Source organism: Takifugu flavidus, chromosome 8 (assembly GCF_003711565.1).
Source record: "Takifugu flavidus isolate HTHZ2018 chromosome 8, ASM371156v2, whole genome shotgun sequence".
Taxonomy (NCBI): Eukaryota; Metazoa; Chordata; class Actinopteri; order Tetraodontiformes; family Tetraodontidae; genus Takifugu; species Takifugu flavidus.
The window spans coordinates 14688323-14707705 of NC_079527.1; the positions used below are offsets into that span (position 1 = coordinate 14688323).

Genomic DNA, 19383 nt, shown 5'->3' on the forward strand with positions numbered 1-19383 from the left:
GACAGCTTTTGATGATGTTTGCATCCACTCCATTAGGGCCATTGTTCACCATCCCATCAATGCACCTTCAGGTCTTTGAGGCGAGTGCCACAAAGCCATCACACAACGAGAATAAAGCGCCACTCTGCAGTAAAGACGGCCTACAAAGGAGCCCGAGGAGGACACAGCACCGTTTCATCCAAGTGGAACTTTGTTGGCAAAAAAAATACACTCAAATGAAACGTATTTGTATTTTCGTGCTGATGTCTAGAGATATGATCAAAATCACACAATCAGCAAAAACAGCCCGATCGGGAAGAGGACGGAAGCGGTGTAGAGGAGGCGAGTCCATGTCTGCGTCTCACCAAGCAGCCAATGACGGATGAAGAGCAGCACAGCCCGATAATAGAAACGACTGGGGCACGGAGCAGAATCATTAGCTGATGAACAACAAGGTTTCCAGGATCCGTGTGGCTACGTGCGCCCCATAAGTACATTTCTACGTGTGAATGTTCAGTCCTCATCACCGCTTCATTTGTCACACTGCTCAGCAGCAAACCTACAGGGAGGAGCGCCAAATGTGCTTCTATTTCTAGCATCAAGGCCTGAGGATTAGAGTGAACACGGCAGATAAATAACAATCTGTAAACCATACACTCAGCCCGTTAACGGCTCACTCTTGTCCACACACACTACATCAAATAAAGACTGCAAGGTTGCCTTTTCCCCCCGCTTCTCTTCATCAGCCGCTCAGGCAAACACGGCCTCCCCATGCAGACAAAGCTGGACGTATATTTGCATATTGGTGGCACTCGCTGCAGCGAGGAGATAAAAAAAGGACAATAAATCAGGGTAAACACACAGATGACAGAAGGATGGAGAACATAGAGAGAACAGGTACAGAGGACCTGCTCTGATGGAACCGCGCTCCCGCTTGCATTCATTTAACATGTGCCAACCGTCTCTGTGCTACATTACAGCTACATTAGCCAATAAGGTTGCGCGATCAGTGTACCTTTAAGGGATCATTTCTTTTCCAACTTACTCGCCCCTAAAACGATGTGAAGTGAAACATGACAAGTGCTCCATTTTAGAAATAGATTTTGTGCTTTTGTGCTTCCACAGTTGAAATCAACACACCTTCATTTCACTCTCTCATACACACGCCAGAAAACAAAAGCTGCATGTTTCATTAGCACAAATATCACGTGACATTGAAAAGAGGACAGTTTGCATGATTCATGATCAGAGGAAGGCTCCGTACCTCCTCATGAAGCCATCTCGTGCTGCACTACTGTTAGGGGTCATGGAGGTCAGCAGACAGTGGGTGGGCTGTCAAAAACAATGTGAACTTTATCCATCACTGCTGCTTGCGTGTGTGTGTGTGTGTGTACACGATGCGGCGTGGGCACGTGCTAGTCTGCCTCTGTGTTTACTCCTTAAACTAGCAGTGGTGTCTGTCAAGATGAATGTGGAATCGGTGTGAAACGATCTACGCTGCCAGCCCCTAAGAAGCCCTGCCCAGGAATGCAGGCAGGCAACAGTGACGCCATCCCATAACAGCCCTGCTGAGGCCTGGACCACTCAGGAGGATATCTCACATCGTGAGATCAGAGCAAGGCCTCACTGGACTCCCTGAATTGCCAGAATTTAAATGTCTCATCACATTTAGCCGTTTCCACAGGAAGCAATAATTGTTTTCCATTATTCAAGCCTCCATAAATCCCTCTCAGATTAGAACTCTGGCTGATGCAGAAAGGACCAGTATCAGGCAGGACAAAGATGGCTCCATATCAAGAACTGGAAACAGGTTGTGCATCCACATTGTGCTGGCACCAGTCGAACCACATTGCTCTTGAGTGAATGTGAGGGAAGTTGTTCTGGTGCGACAGCTTGACAAGAATGATAAGAGGTTTTTGAGAGACCTTGAGGCCATGCCTGCCAGACACATTTTTATTTCCAGGACAGAAAGAATGAGCGATAGGATATCTGACCTGCATACAGAAAGATGCAGCTGTGTATCGGGAAAGAAGCATCCAAAGACGTGGAGACTTGGATAACTGTTGTGGCTGCAACACAAGCTCACGGCCTGAGATTTAAATGGAAAATGTCCCCACAGGTAACTGCTGCAGTACGTGTTTTCATCATAATCCTGTAGCAGAGCGACACGGAAACAATGAGGAATGTCTGCCAGAACAAGCACCTGTTGGTAACAATACACTGGTGGAACTGGGCGGCGGCCGGCTCTGCTTCACAAATCCAAAATAACCGCATTCCACAGATAATGGTCATGCCCAGAAGAACACACCTGCAGGATATGTAGTGACAATGAATGAATAAGTCACGACTCCACTTAAACAGCTACCAAATTAATGTTTAATTCAAACAACTGCCCCTTTGAAGGTGAGCTGATGGAGGATTCCCAGCGGGTTGGACAGCGTGAATGAATAAATTCCTCTCTGCAAGGCTGGAATGAATCCCGAACCATGGCAGAAGATATCACATGGAGCCACAACCAACTACAATGTTTGATCAGCACACGCCGAGAGCCACGGCGTAGCAAGAACACACCCCTGAGGGTGAACATGCAAAAATAGACAAGAGGAGACTGCGAACAGACTGCGCTGGGGTCAAAGGCTGAGCGGAAATATGCAAGACGTGCTGCCCTAAATAAATGCGATGTGACCTGGTAACCACCTCAGAAACAGCAGGGGGGGGGGGTTAACCTCCGCTCATAGGTCTCACAGATGGCTGATACAGCTGGGGTGGGGGGGGGCTCCTGTACCTAAAATCAGTTGCAACAAAATATAAATGAGTACTGTGAAAGTCTAGAATACAGCTGCTGACTCGAAGAGAATAAAAACAGAGCTCGTTTCTTTTTTCATATCCGGGAGCTGCCTTGGCGCTGGGGACTTGAATGACGAGAATGCGTGGATGCTCCCACAGTTGCGTCACTGTAACGTCAGGATTGCAGCAGAACGTGTCCCTCTGCTCCTTCACACAATGAGCGACGCACACGTGATGGCTTGAGTCAGTTTGCTTAAAGACCACAGCGTGCTGGCGACTGAAACCCCAGGGGTGGTTTTGTCGCTACCTCTCTCCTGACAGGCAAAGACACACACGCAGGCAAATCATCTTCCCTTCAGGGGAAAGGAAAATTTGCAATTTGTGTCATAGGATTGCCTTCTCAGACAATAAGAGGGGGGAAATGTTCATGTGTGGAATACTGAGAAGGCTCCTCATCATTAGAGACAAACAAGACATCCTCCCACTGTCCTCCACTTCTCATAAGGATCAGGCCCGTTGCGCAGACATGGATGCATCACCTGACTCAAGGGGGACGAGATCGGACCCAATCGATAACCTGTTAGAGAAGCTAAAGGAGCAAAGAAGGCTAAATTGGTCAGGCTGAGCTCCCGACACCCATGAATTCTAATGAGGTTCCCTGAGTGAGCATGACATGTCACCGCACGGTGCATGAGGTGTGAAGAGAAAATGGCTCCCTCCCACGAGGACAAATGCATCTTTACACGGATCCATGTCAAATCTACACCGTCGCCATTGTTCTGTTCGTGCCTACGCAACAGAGCACAAGGCCGCGTCGCTCAGTGTAGCAAAAATAAGGAATCACAACATTCCGAAAGTCAAAATCTAATTAAAGCAACGTCAGAATAACATTTTCTGATAGAGTAAATCAAAGGCAGCGTAAAAGCTGAGAGGGCCGGGTTGATGCCAGACGCACGAGTCACAGCGTCCCACTGCAGGACGAACGGGACATTGCAGAACACCTCTGATCATGTTTCATATTCTCTTGTTAAAAAACAAAAATGCTGAAAACTATCTTTATTAAAGCAGCAACAATTTCATTTTCTACTTCAAAGGGGCACAAAAGAGGCGCGCTGCAGCTCCGCGAGCAGACAGGGCCACAGCGGGCGGCTGAATGGGAAGGTGATTACAGAGATAGTGTGGGCGGGGGCGGTGGGCTTTTGTATCCTTTTTGATAGGAGATCTTGTCAGCGACATGAGCAGAAAAGGCCCAAAATCGATAGTTCGAGGTGATGTGTGGCAAATAAACAGCTGAGTAGCGGAATCAGGGCCATCAACGCCGGCACGGGGCCAAGGGAAAGAAGCCCCCGCCCCAACCAGGAGATCCACGTGAGAATAGCAGCTCAGGCTGGGCAGGAGAGAGGAGGCAGAAACCCAGCCGCTCCATGACCTGGGAGAAGCCTTTCAGACCATCGTGGAATCAACATTCTGATCCTATCACGTTCTCTGGATATTGACGCTAACATCTCCCTTTTGAGGCCTTTTTCCTCTTCTAAACCTGTTCATTGCCCCCCCCCCCCGGCCCAAATCCAGCACATTCTTCAAAAGAGAAACCTTCTCAAGAAAAACTGAGGCAACGGAGTCCCAGCTGCCTCATTTCTGTGTTCTTAATACTGCCTGTGCTGCAACTCACAGGGTGTTTCCCACAGAACGAGCCAGAACCAAAGGCCCTGAACCGGCCCACGAGGGAGGAAAGTGAAGGTGCATCTGGAGGAAACTTAAATCAGTCAACTGTCAGGCTGTCCTCAACCTGCATCCTTCCAACTATCTAACCTGCACATCAATTTTGGGTTGTTTTACAATCTTTGACCAAAACCACCATCTGCTGTTGCAACACATCGAGTGAGCGCTTGAATTCAACCCCCAAGAACATAAAAAACAGGAGAAAACAACAAAGAAAGTTTGAAAATAAAGGATCACAGGTCTGAACAGGTATTCCCTGGATCAGCCTGGTTCCTGGGGTCTTCAGTCTGCCGTGCGTCAAAGGGAGTGGCCTGGAAGTGTGACGGGTTTGGGAGATGAGCTCGGGGAGCGAAGTGGGAGGAGGCGATTTGTGGGTGCGTTTTAACACAGAAAATAGGATGCAGCAGAGGAAGCAGTGAGAAATTGCTACCAGCAAAGCTCCATTTTCACAGGCTGAATAGAGAATCCTCCAGCAGTGGGTGGAACATGAGCGTCGTAGTAATTCATTACAGAAACATCCGACTGGGCTGGAAGCCTCTGCAATTGGGATAGATACTCACAGACGTTCCATTTTGTTGTGCACTGTGAGGAAGTGTCTTGTTACAGGGAAATATTCATGTCACAGTAACAGAAGTTTACGAGAGGAAGGAGGACGTGGGAAAACCTGGAAGCGACCCGCAGACGTGTCTGAAGGTGGAACCAGATTAAAAACATCCCGTTGGTGCTGATGGGGAGTTAAGGATTCACATCAAAATGAGCCCGAGGAAAGATGAAAGCCTTCTAATTGGCAGTACCACTCAAATGTCTTGTCATTACTCCAGTAAAGTGCCTCTCAGATGACCAGTTACCTGCCTGATATTTGCTGTGTGCTCAGATTACAGGACATCTTATCTGATGTACAGCTCCTCTTTCAGTCATGCCACCGTGACCAGGAGGCCCGCGGGTCTGCCTGAACCTCCAGACAGGTTTTACTCTGTAGCCACAATCATTTCACCAAAAACCCCACCAGTTTCACACCTGCGTGCTGCAGCGCTTTAACTGTTCACTGGAGAATGACTTATTTGTGCTTCCATGTTCTCAATCATCTCCCAGCCTCCTCATCTTTCTAGTAAAGTCTTAAAAGCATCAATTCCTCCCAGATGGTCTCACAGTCGTCCACCATAATCTCACCAAATCCTGCTGGAGGCTGTGATGCAACCTTAAATAATTACAATTCCAAAAGACGATCTGAGGCAAGATCTGTTGCAACCGATAGTTATTATCTTCATGGAAAAAGGTTTTTAATGTATTGTTGCAACACATCCAGTTCAACGCCATAATTTACTCTTCAAGCTAAATTAATAGTTTTAAAATATGAACAAAATGTTTCATTTCAAACCGGATTTCTTATTTAACTAATCTGCACTCAAATAGTTAAACTAGTTTTTGAAAAATGTATTTATCCACAATGTGAGTCCACGGTGTGAATGTTACCTTCCAGAACTGCCCAGTCCAGCCAAACAGAACAAGTTCTGGCACATTCCAAGATTACTGGTGAATTGCATGAAGGGAATTTCAACCGGTACTTGAAACCCGCTAAATTAAGATTCTGTTCCGTGGAGATGACGAGGAGGGTTATTTTTTTTACTACTGAATGAACACAAAACACTTTGACCTGCAGCGAATTCTTCCATCTGGACTTTGCACTCAGATGTGTTCATATCCTGTGATAAGACGGTCCACTTCCACGGCATCTTGTGGACCTTGCATATCTCAGCGAGCCATTATCACTGGGAAAAGGGGGAAAACTCATCATTTTCCAGAAAAGACCTGGTGTGAGAAGCAACGTTGGTCACGGAAACCAGAGCTAAATACTTCTTCCATTCGGTTCTGTTTGGGAAAAAGAACAAGCAGGTCCCAGTTTGTTTACAGCATTAATCAATGAGCCGCCCACTCGGGCCGCCGAGCCGCCCGAGGTATCTGCCATCTCTACTTTCAATGGCTCCCTCAAGGTTACTGCCTATTGCCTGGGTCCCCTCTCAGGACGGGCGCTGAATACTGAGCGGACCAGCTGGTCTGGAGCCAGAGAAGCACTTGAAAAAGACCGGCTTCTGTTTTCTACCCTGAATGTGCAGCACGGTGTCAAGAAGCAGCTCGGCTCAGTGGGCACAAACACGGGGTGGAAGCGTCTGATCAAACGGTGCAGAAGATCTTCTGTTTGCATGAGGAACGCCGGATGTAACAACGACACTACCACACTCAAGCATTTCTTCCTGAGGATGGTTCCAGGCTTATTACACGATGTAAATCACACAACACTCCAGTGCCTGGACCTTCCAGTGCCTGGACCCCCGGTTCAGCGGTGCAGGAGCGGTTAACATCTGATCTGCCCATCAGCCACCACCTGACACAGAGAGCGCCATCAATGATAGATGACATGTGCATTAATCATGAGGCCGGGGACACAAATGCAGAGCAGGGGCGTCTACAGAGTATGGTGGATTTAAGAAAACTAGCAAAGTCAAGGGGGGGGGGATCAGGGTTTGGCGTCAAGGTGGAATCCTGAATCCATAACTGACAGGAAAAGAAGTTTGGAACTGTGAGAATCACTGTGCTGGCAAGCTAATGAAGCAGTCAGGATGGAAGGATATGGAGCCAATTGATTCAATTAGTGTTGGACTCACCTCAGCAACGCAAGAAGGCCGATGCTGCCTGAGCTGCCACGGCAACCACTGACAAATCCCTGTGTAGTGTGGAGCCAAGTGCCATGGCCAGCAGTACCTCTATCAAGTCTAGACACACACACACACACACACACACACACACCTTCTGTCCCACATGGCAGGTACAGAGTTCAACTGTCAGCATCGTTTGGCACATTTAACACATCCATCATGTAAGTGACTGCTAAAGAAACACAATCTGATCAGTTGATCACCTGAACCAGACAATGACGTACACAGGCGTGTGTGCGTTTGCTGATTTTCATGATCATCCTGCTGCATCCAAATATCAATATAGGAGAAAGATTATCAACCAAATCAGGCTGAAAGGTCCGACGCATCGAAACTGCGACCCCAGACCCTCCTGGACATTTATGCCAGTCACATCTGACTTATACAAACCTTCACTTTATGTTTCAGAAGTGCCACAAAAACCATTTTACTGCGCTTTGTAGCCGCTCGGGCGCAAATCTGAAGGTTTTAGACACACACCTGGTTTCACGGTCTTCATGCGGACGGGCTCCCGGAAGTGTCGGATGACAGCCAGGGTGTCTCGGTTGGTGAGTCCGCTCACCGGAGTGCCGTTCACCTCCAGCAGCACATCCCCGCTGCCGGGGAACCTCCCGGCGTGACTGACCAACGCCTCCGAAACTACGTGTCCGACGTGGGGGAACTCTCCGTGCTCAGCGCCGCCTCGAACCTCGAGCACCGCGATCAGCTCCCCGGAACCCCCCCACGACACGGTGCATTCCTGGATTTTGGCGGACCAGTGCTTCTTCTTCTTCAGTGTTTTGGACATTGTTGCTGTGACAAACCACCGAAACTAAGTCCAAATGTCCGTTTAAGAGCTACTCGCTTCCTAAGACACAAGGACGCACGGGGAAGTCATGCCGCATAAATAAGTTAAGACTCCCCGCTGGTGCTGCGCTCCGTTCCCGGTAAATTAAGACCTGCTTTCAGCTCGATTTCCTTCATTTGGTCGTAGATCCTTCCATCGAAAGAGGCGAGCATCACCTGTCTGCGGCTGGGATGCGAGGCCAGCTGCGTCAGTGCCGCATTGAAGCGGTTCTGATGCTGCGCGCGCGCCGCGCTCCTACAGTTCGCTCCACGGAAACAACTTTGAGCACAGGACGCAGCAGAATCCCCGATCCTGCGCACAAACCCGGCAGGTCACGCCGGAAAAACAAATATCCCGTCTGTGCACAGCACAGAAGTCCGAAAGAAAACTCAAAAGTGGTTTCGCGAGCAGGTTAACCCGAGCACGGGTGCTCCCGGTGACGGTGGTCCGTGCAACACTGACCGAAGAACAACTTTCCGGCGCGCACCTGTCCTCCGCTCCTGCCCTCCTCCATCGGCAGTGACATCAGCGAGACAGTCCTTCCTTAGAGACGGAAAAACATACGTGACCCTCCTCGAAACCGGGAAACTATGCGCTCCTCCAACCGGCAAACTCCGCTTCTCCTTTTTCTTCCGGGCTCTCTGTGCTCGTCCCTCTCTTCCGAAACGCTCTGCGGGCTTTTTCCAACCCAAAAACTACGTAACAACACAAAACATACGTGATCCGACGAGGCTCCGCTCCATAACTTTTTCCCCCTATCTTTTCCGTGTTGATATCGGATTGCTGAGGGTTTTGTCCAATCAGAAGCTGGGGGCTGGACCAACAACCTCCGTTTTCAACCAATGGCGTTCACGGGGAGGCGGGTCCTCGTCAGCTGGGAAGCGCTGGATTTAGTTTCCGTGCTGTGTTTAGGAAGGCGGAGTCGCGCCTGGGGTTGTTTTTTACGCGGGAACTCTGCAGACGTTTGTGGACTTTGTGTAATGCGTAGTTTATCACGTGGCTTGACGTTTTATTGACGTGGTTTGACACTTTTATTGAAATATAGGACAAGGAAAACACGACCGGAATGGCAAATTTCCTGTGCAACAGGAATGGGTTGTGAGGGCGATTGTAGGGAGTTTCTTATACAAGCCTGCCCCCTGGCGGCCACTTTCAGCTCTGTATGCCGGGCGAACGCCAGCAACGCATGTTGCGTGAATGAGTCTGAATATATTGTGAAAGGTTGCTAAAAGTAAACTATCTAATAACCATTATATTAAAAATATATATTTAAAAATGGACAAATATTTGCAGGATGCTGTATCGTTTGGGTCTAAATATCTAACTCTATTAATAATGGGTGGAGCAGATCTAAAGGGAATATTTAAGTATTTTCTATACTGTTATGTAAACTTCCTACCTATTTACTTGAGCATATCTGTTCATGTTAGTTTGCAAGTGGAATTCCAAACACATGCAAGCTGGACACGTGCCACTGTTATCATTTCTGGGGATATGTTAATAATTAACTTGAAGTCACCTTTCCAGCCTCTCGGTCAACAACCGTTCAGAAACAAAGTTGAGCCCTTTCTCAAATTAGTGGGAACACAAAGTGGTTTTTCAGCAGCCTTGCTCCCGTTAATGGTGATATTAGAAGGTTTGGAAATATGTGCTCACTTACAGGCGTCAGGTAGGACGGATATCTGGCAACTTCATGTCATGAACTGCTCTTTTAAGCACCTCAGATGTCAGCTTTCACAGAGATCTGTTTTCCTCTTGATTTCTTTTAAAATCGGTCTGTTATGATCTCACACTGTGAAAAATGGCCGCTGATCCTCGTGGATGTGGCAACAATACTTTGCTGTCCTGCTGTAAGTTGCATGCTGCATGTTTCCTGCATGTTGTGTCCCGAACTTGTCCACCCCTGCTCACACTAGCCAGCTCACTCTGTTGCTCTTTGGTCAGATGAAGAATCCTCACGTCCACTGGCTGTAATTGTCATCCCGTGTCTGTTGACTCTGAGCACAGTTTTAGTTGTGGCTCTGATTTTCTACAGTCTTCACAAGAACAAAGAAAGAGTTCGGAGCGCCGCGGCAAATTTTAGGAATGGTAGGATCAACTTTTACTGTGAACTGCATAATATAATGTAGCAATTCTATAAAGCATATTTTACAAAGCTGTTTTTTTTAGCTGTAATTTACTATTGACATCAATAATGTTGTGTGGTATGTGGACAAAGCTACTCAGTTGATGTTACAGCTACATTTTTGCCTCATTGTGCTGTCTTACACTTCTTAAATCAGTAAATCACGTGAACAGAAGATTACAGAAGAATTACGCGAACAATATTTTAACAGATCAACGGGCTGCATCCATGACTGAGGCTGGTTCAGGCATATTAAAGGCCCAGGCACTTCTAAAGTCCTGGGAACTCCCTGAAGAGTGTGTGATTGAGGGGCTAGAGTTCTGGAAGACGGGTCACTACGGCCCCATCTGTAAAGGTCAGCTGAAGAACAGGAATGGATCCTCCTCAGCTGTGGTGGTCAAATCCCTCAGAGGTACAGCCTGAAACATATATGCAAAACGACAACTTTAAAATGGAGTATTGGTCTGTGGTATTATGTTCTTTGTGCAGTAAACAATAAAAGTAACCCAAAAGTTACATGTATGAGGAAAACATAATATTTAAAGGAATATTATTTCCCTTAAATACAATTTCATTTTCATGCAGTTTCTGCAGTTTGTGTCTCATTGTTCTCTCTACTTCAGACAACAGTGACCAGTGTGAGGTGCAGGAGTTTGTAGACTGGATCCTCTTCCACGCCACAGTGTGTAAACATGAGAATGTGGTGCAGATGTTGTTCTGTCAGACCAAGGCTCAGCCCTTCTCACTGATCTTAGACGCTTACAGCCCCGGAAACCTGCTGAGCTTCCTCTGGATGCTCAGAAACGTAAGACTGGTGCGATAGCTTCTATTTAAATCCACACAAGATGCAGACAACAAACAAGCTCAGGGCAAAGGAGCAGAAATCTGCCCCCCTATGATTGTGCTCTGACCTCTTGTGGCCACAATCAGAATTACAACAACAAGGCGGAACAGGCATGTGATGGTCGGAGCCTCAAACTCCTGCAATCAGCTCCGTTTCAAGAATGTTCTTTTGTTCAGGGGGAATCTGAAGACCCTCTGCTGCACTTCTCTGAGAGGTCAGTGTTTCTGGTGGCAAGGCAGGTTGCAGCTGGCCTGGTAAGCATCTGGCTAAAATAGGTTTGGTTTGCAAAAACCCATTAGAAATGAAATTAGAATCAGATTACAGATTCTGCTGTTCCCCTCTCAGGATCACCTGATGTCAGACCACAGGCTGGTTCACGGTGATGTGGCTGCCAGGAACATTTTGATTGGCCCAGACCTCTCAGCCCGGGTCGCTGGGCTGGGTCTGGCCTTCGGGGCTCGGAACCCCGGTTCTGCCGCCCGGCGGAGGGCAGCAGAGGTGCCACTGAAATGGCAGGCGCCAGAGAGGATCATGATGCAGCTGAGCATTGACAGGAGCGACGTGTGAGGATGAGATAAACACACACACACACACACACACACACACACACACACAGACAGAGCTGCTGTCTAAATATGAACTGTTTTTGTTGTTTTTGAAGGTGGTCGTTTGGAATCTTACTGTACGAACTGATTACTTTGGGTAAAGTTGACTTTGACCAGACTCACATTTCTTCCTTCGGTCCAGTTTATGAAAAGACTTTAAGAAGTTTGAGATACTTCCTGTGGGAATTCTGAGCCTCCGTGTGTTTGCGTCAGGCTCTGCTCCGTACCCTGAGCTGGACCCTCAGTCGGTGCTGCCGAAGCTCCAGAGGTCCTATAGGATGAAGAGACCGTACGACTGCGGGGGCCCGTTGTAAGACCACACCAAACGCTGGTGTCATGCTGGTGCTGAATCTACCTGAGCTGTGAGTGTAGAAACGAACTGCTTCTCTTTTTAAGGTACGATCTGATGAGATACTGCTGGATGTGGAGTTTTAAAGACCGGCCGGCCTTCTCCGCCATCATAAAGCTCCTGGACTCTTCGCTGCATTTGGCGGCTACTGAAGCCATTTGTGCTCCAGAGCTGGAGGTGTCGGAGTACAACCGCCAGGCAGGACTGGCGCCATAACCCCCCCTAGCCTGTCGGCCACAGTCACGCCCGATAATCATCACCATAAAGTGGAAAAAGAGTCCAATAAAAAAGGCTGCTTTAAATGACTTTGTCTTCATTCATTGAAATAATTCAATGAGATTTAAACTCGACCAAATTCAACCCATAAAAACAGTCAAATCCCAGTTTTTGTGGGAATGGGCGTGTTTCTCACTCACCCTTGGTCAGTTCCAGAGGTCACCCCCAGAGGTCGGACAGCCGGAGGCGGAGCCGAGGCGACGGCGCTTGATCTCCATCATTCCACTGGATCTAGTTAGGTGTTACTGTGGTTGGTCATTTTCTAAAGGAATACTCTTCTAAATATTCCAGAATTGTTTTCTTCTGAGGAACAAAAAGTATAAATGCAGATTGTGTCCAAACTTTATTGACAGAATCATAAAACAGAAAAGATGAAGCTCATATACACGCAGACAACAAATAAAGAGACAGCAGCAGTTTTCCTGTTTTACTCTGAATATTAATGTTTGCTGTACACACAGTAGAACAGAAGATCCTCTCTGTTGGAACACAGTCAGTTTACTTAAAAATATAGTTATTCATTTATTAACGCAAAAAAAACAACAACCATGGAAATAAAAAAAATAAGGACGTTTCATTATCATACAAGCTTATGAAGCAGTAAACATGTAAATTCTAAGAGCAAATTCATTACATTTAACCGTCTCGCTGCGTTTTTGAAAGTATTTACATGGACACTGAATGCAACACAGAAATAAACTGTTCCCGATCACGATCCAGGAGTTCCGTTCCCAGGAATGTTTAAGCCACCTCCACAACTTCATTAAAGGAGTGAGACGTTTGGAGCAATACTGTCAGCTGTCATACTGTAGGAGTGTGTTTGTGTGTGTGAGGGTGTGTGTGAGGGAAAAACAATGCCCCACTTCTTCATGGACCTCACGGACCACCTGGGTCCATCAGAGGACCAAGCTCTCGTGCATTTCAACACCGCCGAGGGGAGGGGCCTGCTGAGACGAGCGTCGGCACGGCAACTCTGACCTATGCAGAGGGGAAACGCACAGATTATATCCTTGCTTTTGTTACTGCCGCCCACCACCAGGGGGTGCTGCTGTGGATCATTCATGTTGGGGTCGATCAGAAATAAAACGTTTAATTGGAATTTACCAAGAGAAACACGTCAAGTCCACAGGAAGTCCACGCAGCATCACATGATGGAACAAACGCCGGTCTGCAGAGGTTTGCCATTCCGCGTTTTACCGTACCTGAAGGGAAAAAAAGGGGTCGTTTAGCCTCCACCTCATAAACGGAAGTAAAGAAGCTCAGGCGAAGCTTGGACAAACCCGTTGAGGTTGGCGGGCTCTGAGTGGTAGACGTGCTTGCCCTGCTCGGCGATGGTGGGCGCGTGGTGGGCGACCAGGTGGCTCTGCGCGGCCTTCAGAGGGTGGTAGTTGCTCTTCAGGTCCACCTGGTTCGCGACCAAGGGCAGCAGATTCGTGCCGGCTATTTTCTCGCCATTTTCCACCACTTTTGGAGCGAGATTCCTGCCGTTTTTTTCCAAGGAGGAGGTGTCGGTCACCTTGATGTCGGGGATGCTGACCTTCTTCAGGACCAGGTCGGAATGAGCCAACTGCATCTTCTTCATGTGGTTGATGGCTACAGTAGCATTAAAGGCTTGCTGGCAACAGACACAGAAGACGGAAAATCAGGTTATGATGGTTTCTTAAGGTTCTCGTGACTTCTGGGATTCTAAATCAGAGGAAATGCTGATTCTCCCTCTCTATTCAGATGATGCTGTTCCTCCGCTGCGCTCACTAAAATCATTATTTAGGTCCGTTTGTCCACTCAGGGCTACTGTAGAACTGAGGAAGACGTCCGTTTGAGGTGACAGAAAATGGAAAGTGTTCTGAATCTGTTGTTCAGATTCATGTTTAAGAGTCATTTTTACTGCTGGACAATCAAGGGCGCCGAGTTCTGCCCTGCGTCAGCCGTGATTGTCTGTGATTACAGAACACTATCTTATTAAAACTGCTCTTAATCAGGACGGATTAAGGTGGAGTCTTGATTAATCTGCCAGAAACTTTAGATCCTTAACAAGATTACGGGACCGAGGCCAAGAACTCGGCGGTCACTGACCTTCCACTTAGTCTTGGCAAAGTTCTTCTGGATCTGAACGCTGACGGAGTAATAGATGTCCTGGCTGCGGGCCGTCTTTCCGATGATCCTGGAAATTGCACAACACAACAGAAAGCTTACATTTATTTCAGGGCGGCGGTAAATCCCAAAGCCTTTACGTGATTGGACTGCGGGCGCCTAAATGACCGAGTGTTGTGTCACGATCTGCTACTGTTCCCACTATCTGCTGCCCCCACTGCATGGAAACATCGACGGCCCTCACCAGGGGTGTCGGAGCGCCTGTTCGGGGCTGTAGCGCATGCTGGGGTTCTTCTGCATCATGTTGCGGATGAAATCTTTAGCTGCAGATGGAAAGCACACGCGTGAGCGCCCGAAGCGTCGTTCTCAGAGGAAATGCTGCCGCCCGGCTCGTTACCAGATTCAGAAATGTCGTCCCAAAAGGGCGAGTCGAACTCGTACTGCGCCTTCATGATCTTGGAGAAGAGTCTGGACTCGCTCTCTTCGTAAAAAGGCGGGTATCCGCAGAGGCTGCGACATTTGATGACATCCCGCGTTAGCAAACAGGTTCCAGAGGATCCCAAACAAGCCGAGCGGGCGCTCTGATACTCACAGGATGTAAGTGATGACCCCGATGGACCAGCAGTCCACCGCTTTGCTGTAGGGTTTCTGCGCCAGAACCTCGGGAGCTGAAGGTGAAGATGATGATCAGCAAAGGCAGAGACAGGGACACAGACGTGTGCGTCCAGGATAAAGACGTCACAACGGAACGCGGCGGCGTCTCTCCTTACCCACATATCCAGGGGTTCCACACGCCGTGGACATGATGTCATTGTCCACCATCTTGGACAAGCCAAAATCGCTGATCATGATTTTGGAGTTCTTGTCCTGGCTGTAGTACAGGATGTTCTCGGGCTGCACACACACACACACACACACAGGGATTCCATCACCACCACTTCGCCACTTCATGCTCAATCAACTAAAGTCACTGGATTATTCGGAGAAGAGGATCGGTGCATTTACCTTGAGGTCCCGGTGCACAATGCCGTTTTGGTGCAGGTAGCTAACGGCCTCCAGGACCTGCTGGATCACACAGCTGGCGTCCTTCTCAGAGTACACGCCTCGGTCCAGGATACGGTCAAAGAGCTCGCCGCCAGAAACACTGAAACCAGAAACTGGGGTTTGATTTTTATCCCCTGGATGATGTTAGAATGAGATGATGAAGATGAAACACTCACAGCTGCATGATCAGATAGTAATGGGTCCGACTCTCGTAGAACTCCTCCATCCCCACAACGTTCTCGTGCTTGATTCTGTAAAGAAAGGGCTGATTTTACTGCCCGTCTCACAGAAACATGTCCGTCAAAACAGAAAAAAAAACAAACCTTCTCAGCACAGCGATCTCGTTCTCCAGGTTGAGATCTCTCTTCTGTTTCTTCTTCACACACTTCATGGCAAACATCTTTCCCGTCTTCTTCTCCTTCACCATGTACACCTCTGAGAAGGCACCTCTGTTAAACAACAGACAACCAACACAAAGAGCTGTGATTTGAACCATTTCAAGGATAAAAATAAGATGGAGCAGTTCAATGCACCCAAACGCCCCGGGGGAAGGGGGGGGGGGTGTTTTGGCTAAACAGTCAGGCCTCGCATGTATGTCCCTGCATCTTCATCCCGGTCTGGGAATAGATGTTCTACCCAGAAGATTAGCCACATTATCCCTGACGTCATGGAATAGGTGGTGGCCTGAGGACTGGAGGCGCGCAGGTCAAACTGAGCATGTGCGGCTGGGAACAGTTACAGGTCAGGCGGGAGCCAGACATGGTCACCACGACCCTGACCCCCGTCTGGACACTGGAGCTGCAGGAGAATTGATTCATTCACAGCTCTTTAGAAACACTAACTCCTCACAGCTTAAACTCCTCACAGCTTAAACACTCATCAGTGAACATCAAAATTTTGTTGGTGTTTTTAGGCTTTGCAGCCAGGTGAGATCCAGGTTAGTAGATGCTGTTCTGTTTCAACATGTGTTGAAAACATCTGTAATCTTCATATACAGTACTTGATCAGGAAAAACCTTAACATCCCATTGCTCTTCAGACGTCTCCTTGGTGACCACAGCTCATTTAAATCCTTAAGATCTCCTTGAAGCTTATTGCAGTGCTCCAGAGAAGTCATCAATCACACAAGTGGAACCTTCTGCTGATGCACAAGCTCTCTGGAAACGCACGTAATTGTTGCTCTGAGTAATAAATGATGATGAGGATAATTCTGAGCTTTGAGTCCCACCTAACCCCTGAAGAGGCAGCTTCCGCTCACATGTTTACAGGACTGTGATGAGGCCCAGTGGGGGGGCTGCACTGCTGTGATCTCCTGTCCCTCATGGATTCTAGCCTTTGTAGTTGCAGAAACCAGGATGGAAAAAGTAAACCTGGGAGTCAACAAACAGCTCACCAGCAAGAAAGAAGGTCACACAGGGGCTCATTTTCTATTTCTCGGGGTGGGGGAGGGGGTAAAAGGTGCAGATGTTTCCATGTCCTTTACTCAGCCTGCTGACGTCTCACTGTTGGACTCTGCTCTGCATCCTGACACTTAGAGCGCTCAAATACCTGCTAATTACCATCGCTAGCGTCACAGAAATTAGGCCAGGACAAGAGGGCAATCAAGTGCTTGGGTGCGTGTGTGTGTGTGTGTGTGTGTGTGTGTTGTGTGTGTGTGTGTGTGTGTGCGCGCGCGTGAGAGAGAGATATCATGCACTATTTATTGTTCCTCTAGTAAGCATCAATAGTGTCGTTTACTTTAGTCATATAAGAAATAAACACAAACATAACGTTGATCTTCTCATGCTTGAGCTGCACTAAAAACCTGGGAGGAACTCATGAATGCATGAAATGAAAGAATCCACTTCTAAATGAGAAAGGAAACATTCTGAAAACTCATGAAAGTGTCACTGAATGACCCAGAATCCTGGAGTCAACGGACAGAACCAGGCCAGACGGAAGAAACTTCCCTCTCCAGAACCTCTCAATCAAACACATGAGAACATTGTGAATGATTCCAGCAAAAATAAATAAACCGTGTTCAGCCCTCCAAAAGCAACATTTCATTTTCCACTCATTGCAACATGACCTGTGATTTTTGTTTTGGAGATGACATCACTTCCTGTCTTTTCTCTCCTCATATGTCCTGTTAGCCACCATGAACCCATGTTGCCATGACATTACTGCACACAAGTATAAATGAATATTGCTGAAATATATGTGTGGTGCTGTGGTACTCTATATGTGGGGGAATTTCCTGCCGAGGCTCCGGCCACAACCCAGTAAACAATATGGGTGCAGTCATTTTCTATGAGGCTCATTTCTAAGCAATATCACTGTGAAATTTTGTCTGTGCAGTTTTGTTTATTGGTTTTAAGTTAAGAAGAACTTTAGAAGAAATCATGTTGCTTTTTGCTATGAATGAGCCGTTAAGCCGACTGCAACCATCCAGGACATCCTGCAACCACCAGAGCGTCGCGTTACCTAAGAGTCAGATTCCCCGTGTGAATCCAATCAAAGCTGTAATCTGTCCTGCAGGCTGAGCTGGTTGTGAGGTAAGACGCCAAGACCGAGGCACAAGCAAGCAAACGTCCAGCCAAGAACGACAGGAATTCTGTTCAATATTCATTTAACAACTGCGGTCGCGTCTCTCGGGGACGTTTGTCACTGGGACTCTTGGATGGTTTGATCTCAAATTCAGCTGAGCTGAAGAAGCAGAGAAAAGTGTACTCACGATCCCAGCTCCTCCAATATGTCAAAGACCTCCTGGATGTCCTCTGTGGTCTTCTTCCACACGTGATCGGCCTCCTGGCGACCCATGTCTGCAGACGTCTGAGCAGCAACTTCTCCTCACAGCTGCCGGGACAAAGACAAAGGGGAGCGATGTCAACAGCACCAGAGCTGACAATGGTCCTAATGCACTAATCCAGGCTCATCATCCAGACTCCTTCATCATCATAATCATCAAGACCTTCAGGATTACTGAGCAGCCATGAGAAAGCACGCGCTGGCTGTGCCGCTCAGACTGTCTGCAGCCGGACAAGCAGACGACTCAGACAATAATCCCAGAGATGTGAAGGTGCTGCAGCACCAGGACGGGTCAGGAGGAGCCGTCAGACTGAAAAATAATCTGAAGGGTAATCAATGGAAATCCAGAGCACTGTTGGATAAAGAGTCCCTTAAAGCCTTCACTGACACCCGCTAAACTCTTGCACCTTTAACTAGATTCTTCCTTGACTGACTTATCCAATAAAAGTGAAGAAGCAGAGAAGGATTAACCTTAAAGCAGCGGGTCACCCAGTTGGGATTCCTGGCCTCGTTTCCATTATATAAGATGAGCGGTAACACTTGAGCTGCACAGCTTAAATAACAACAGATCTTCCTTCATTTCTTATGAAACCTCCTCCATCCTGTTAAAAGCCCCCCAGGAAAGAACAGCGGTTTGTTTCATCCATACACATGAGAGAAATGATGCTTCACTTCCAGATGCAGATGCTTTAACATGCTCACTGTAACACAAAGCAGCTGAGTTCTGGAGGCACCACAGGCGCAAAAGAAACGGAAACACAGACAGAGTGCAGCTCCAGAGTCTGGACGAGCTCCCCCAGCTTCAAAAACACTCCGCAGCTCCACACATCAAAGAAAGGACGTTCTAGAAGCATTCATTCATTCACTGACAGTCGGAGACTCACCGAGAGATCGTTCCAGCTCAGCTTTGGCTCCGCAGCCTGCAGTTGTCACCGAGGTCTGCAGAGATTAACTTGACCGGGACTTTGTGGAGATCAGGCTCCTGGTGGGAGGAGCCAACAGTCCCCCGGGCGCTAATTCACACTTTCATCTTTCCATGTTTCACAAAGGTAAAACACCAAAACGAAAGCAGGCCGACATAAAGATATGTTCTAACATAACCCGAAAATAACAGAAATATGAAACCCAAACTATCGCATTAAGCTTTAAATCTTAGAATCCCTGGAATTCTACAGCATCGTCAGGTATCTCATGACTCCTGAACCTTTAACAGCCACACAAATGACTGCAAAAGA

General features: G+C 47.8%; 3 protein-coding genes across 7 annotated transcripts in view; 1 reads left to right on the plus strand and 2 right to left on the minus strand.

Annotated features, from left to right (window-relative positions):
* The window catches only part of magi3a (membrane associated guanylate kinase, WW and PDZ domain containing 3a), a 66928-nt gene extending 58132 nt beyond the window's left edge, over window positions 1-8796 (minus strand). For 2 of the 3 annotated variants that reach the window (XM_057039715.1, XM_057039716.1), the window contains exon 1: window positions 7683-8796. In XM_057039715.1, coding sequence (XP_056895695.1) covers window positions 7683-7989 — 307 coding nt within the window. In that variant the 5' untranslated portion in view covers window positions 7990-8796. The remainder of the gene's footprint in view (window positions 1-7682) is intronic. The other variant, XM_057039714.1, reaches the window with a different exon arrangement.
* A 569-nt stretch (window positions 8797-9365) lies between these two features.
* Window positions 9366-12256, plus strand: si:ch73-206d17.1 (tyrosine-protein kinase STYK1). 3 transcript variants are annotated; one of them, XM_057039720.1, is made up of 9 exons: window positions 9366-9697; window positions 9979-10116; window positions 10365-10565; window positions 10777-10958; window positions 11174-11251; window positions 11343-11560; window positions 11659-11699; window positions 11816-11912; window positions 11999-12256. In XM_057039720.1, the coding sequence occupies exons 1-9, from the start codon at window positions 9523-9525 to the stop codon at window positions 12165-12167; spliced, it is 1299 nt and encodes a 432-aa protein (XP_056895700.1). In that variant the 5' UTR covers window positions 9366-9522; the 3' UTR covers window positions 12168-12256. The 3 variants fall into 3 exon arrangements, with proteins under 3 accessions (XP_056895700.1, XP_056895701.1, XP_056895702.1); XM_057039721.1 differs by having other exon boundaries at window positions 9368-9878; window positions 9973-10116; XM_057039722.1 differs by having other exon boundaries at window positions 9369-9697; window positions 10064-10116.
* Window positions 12257-12551: 295 nt separating this feature from the next.
* Window positions 12552-19178, minus strand: camk1gb (calcium/calmodulin-dependent protein kinase IGb). The gene is made up of 13 exons (XM_057041769.1): window positions 19033-19178; window positions 18075-18196; window positions 15686-15811; window positions 15539-15613; window positions 15324-15462; window positions 15089-15212; window positions 14911-14986; window positions 14716-14828; window positions 14563-14641; window positions 14301-14388; window positions 13508-13842; window positions 13332-13429; window positions 12552-13205 (listed from the first exon to the last, which is right to left on the minus strand). Exons 2-12 carry the CDS (start codon window positions 18158-18160, stop codon window positions 13372-13374), a joined length of 1299 nt encoding a protein of 432 aa, XP_056897749.1. The 5' UTR covers window positions 18161-18196; window positions 19033-19178; the 3' UTR covers window positions 12552-13205; window positions 13332-13371.
* Window positions 19179-19383: the final 205 nt, after the last annotated feature.

Bases quoted from the DNA above. Each gene is read 5' to 3' on its own strand.
- camk1gb (XM_057041769.1), bottom strand. From the start codon at position 18,160: ATGGGTCGCCAGGAGGCCGATCACGTGTGGAAGAAGACCACAGAGGAC. The intron at 14,987-15,088 runs GTAAGGAGAGAC...CTTCACCTTCAG, and splicing joins TGGAACCCCTGGATATGTGG to CTCCCGAGGTTCTGGCGCAG. The intron at 13,430-13,507 runs GTTTGTCCAAGC...TTTTCCCTTCAG, and splicing joins GAGCCCGCCAACCTCAACGG to GTACGGTAAAACGCGGAATG.
- si:ch73-206d17.1 (XM_057039720.1), top strand. From the start codon at position 9,523: ATGTTAATAATTAACTTGAAGTCACCTTTCCAGCCTCTCGGTCAACAA. The intron at 10,117-10,364 runs GTAGGATCAACT...ATATTTTAACAG, and splicing joins CGCGGCAAATTTTAGGAATG to ATCAACGGGCTGCATCCATG. The intron at 11,913-11,998 runs GTAAGACCACAC...TCTCTTTTTAAG, and splicing joins TACGACTGCGGGGGCCCGTT to GTACGATCTGATGAGATACT.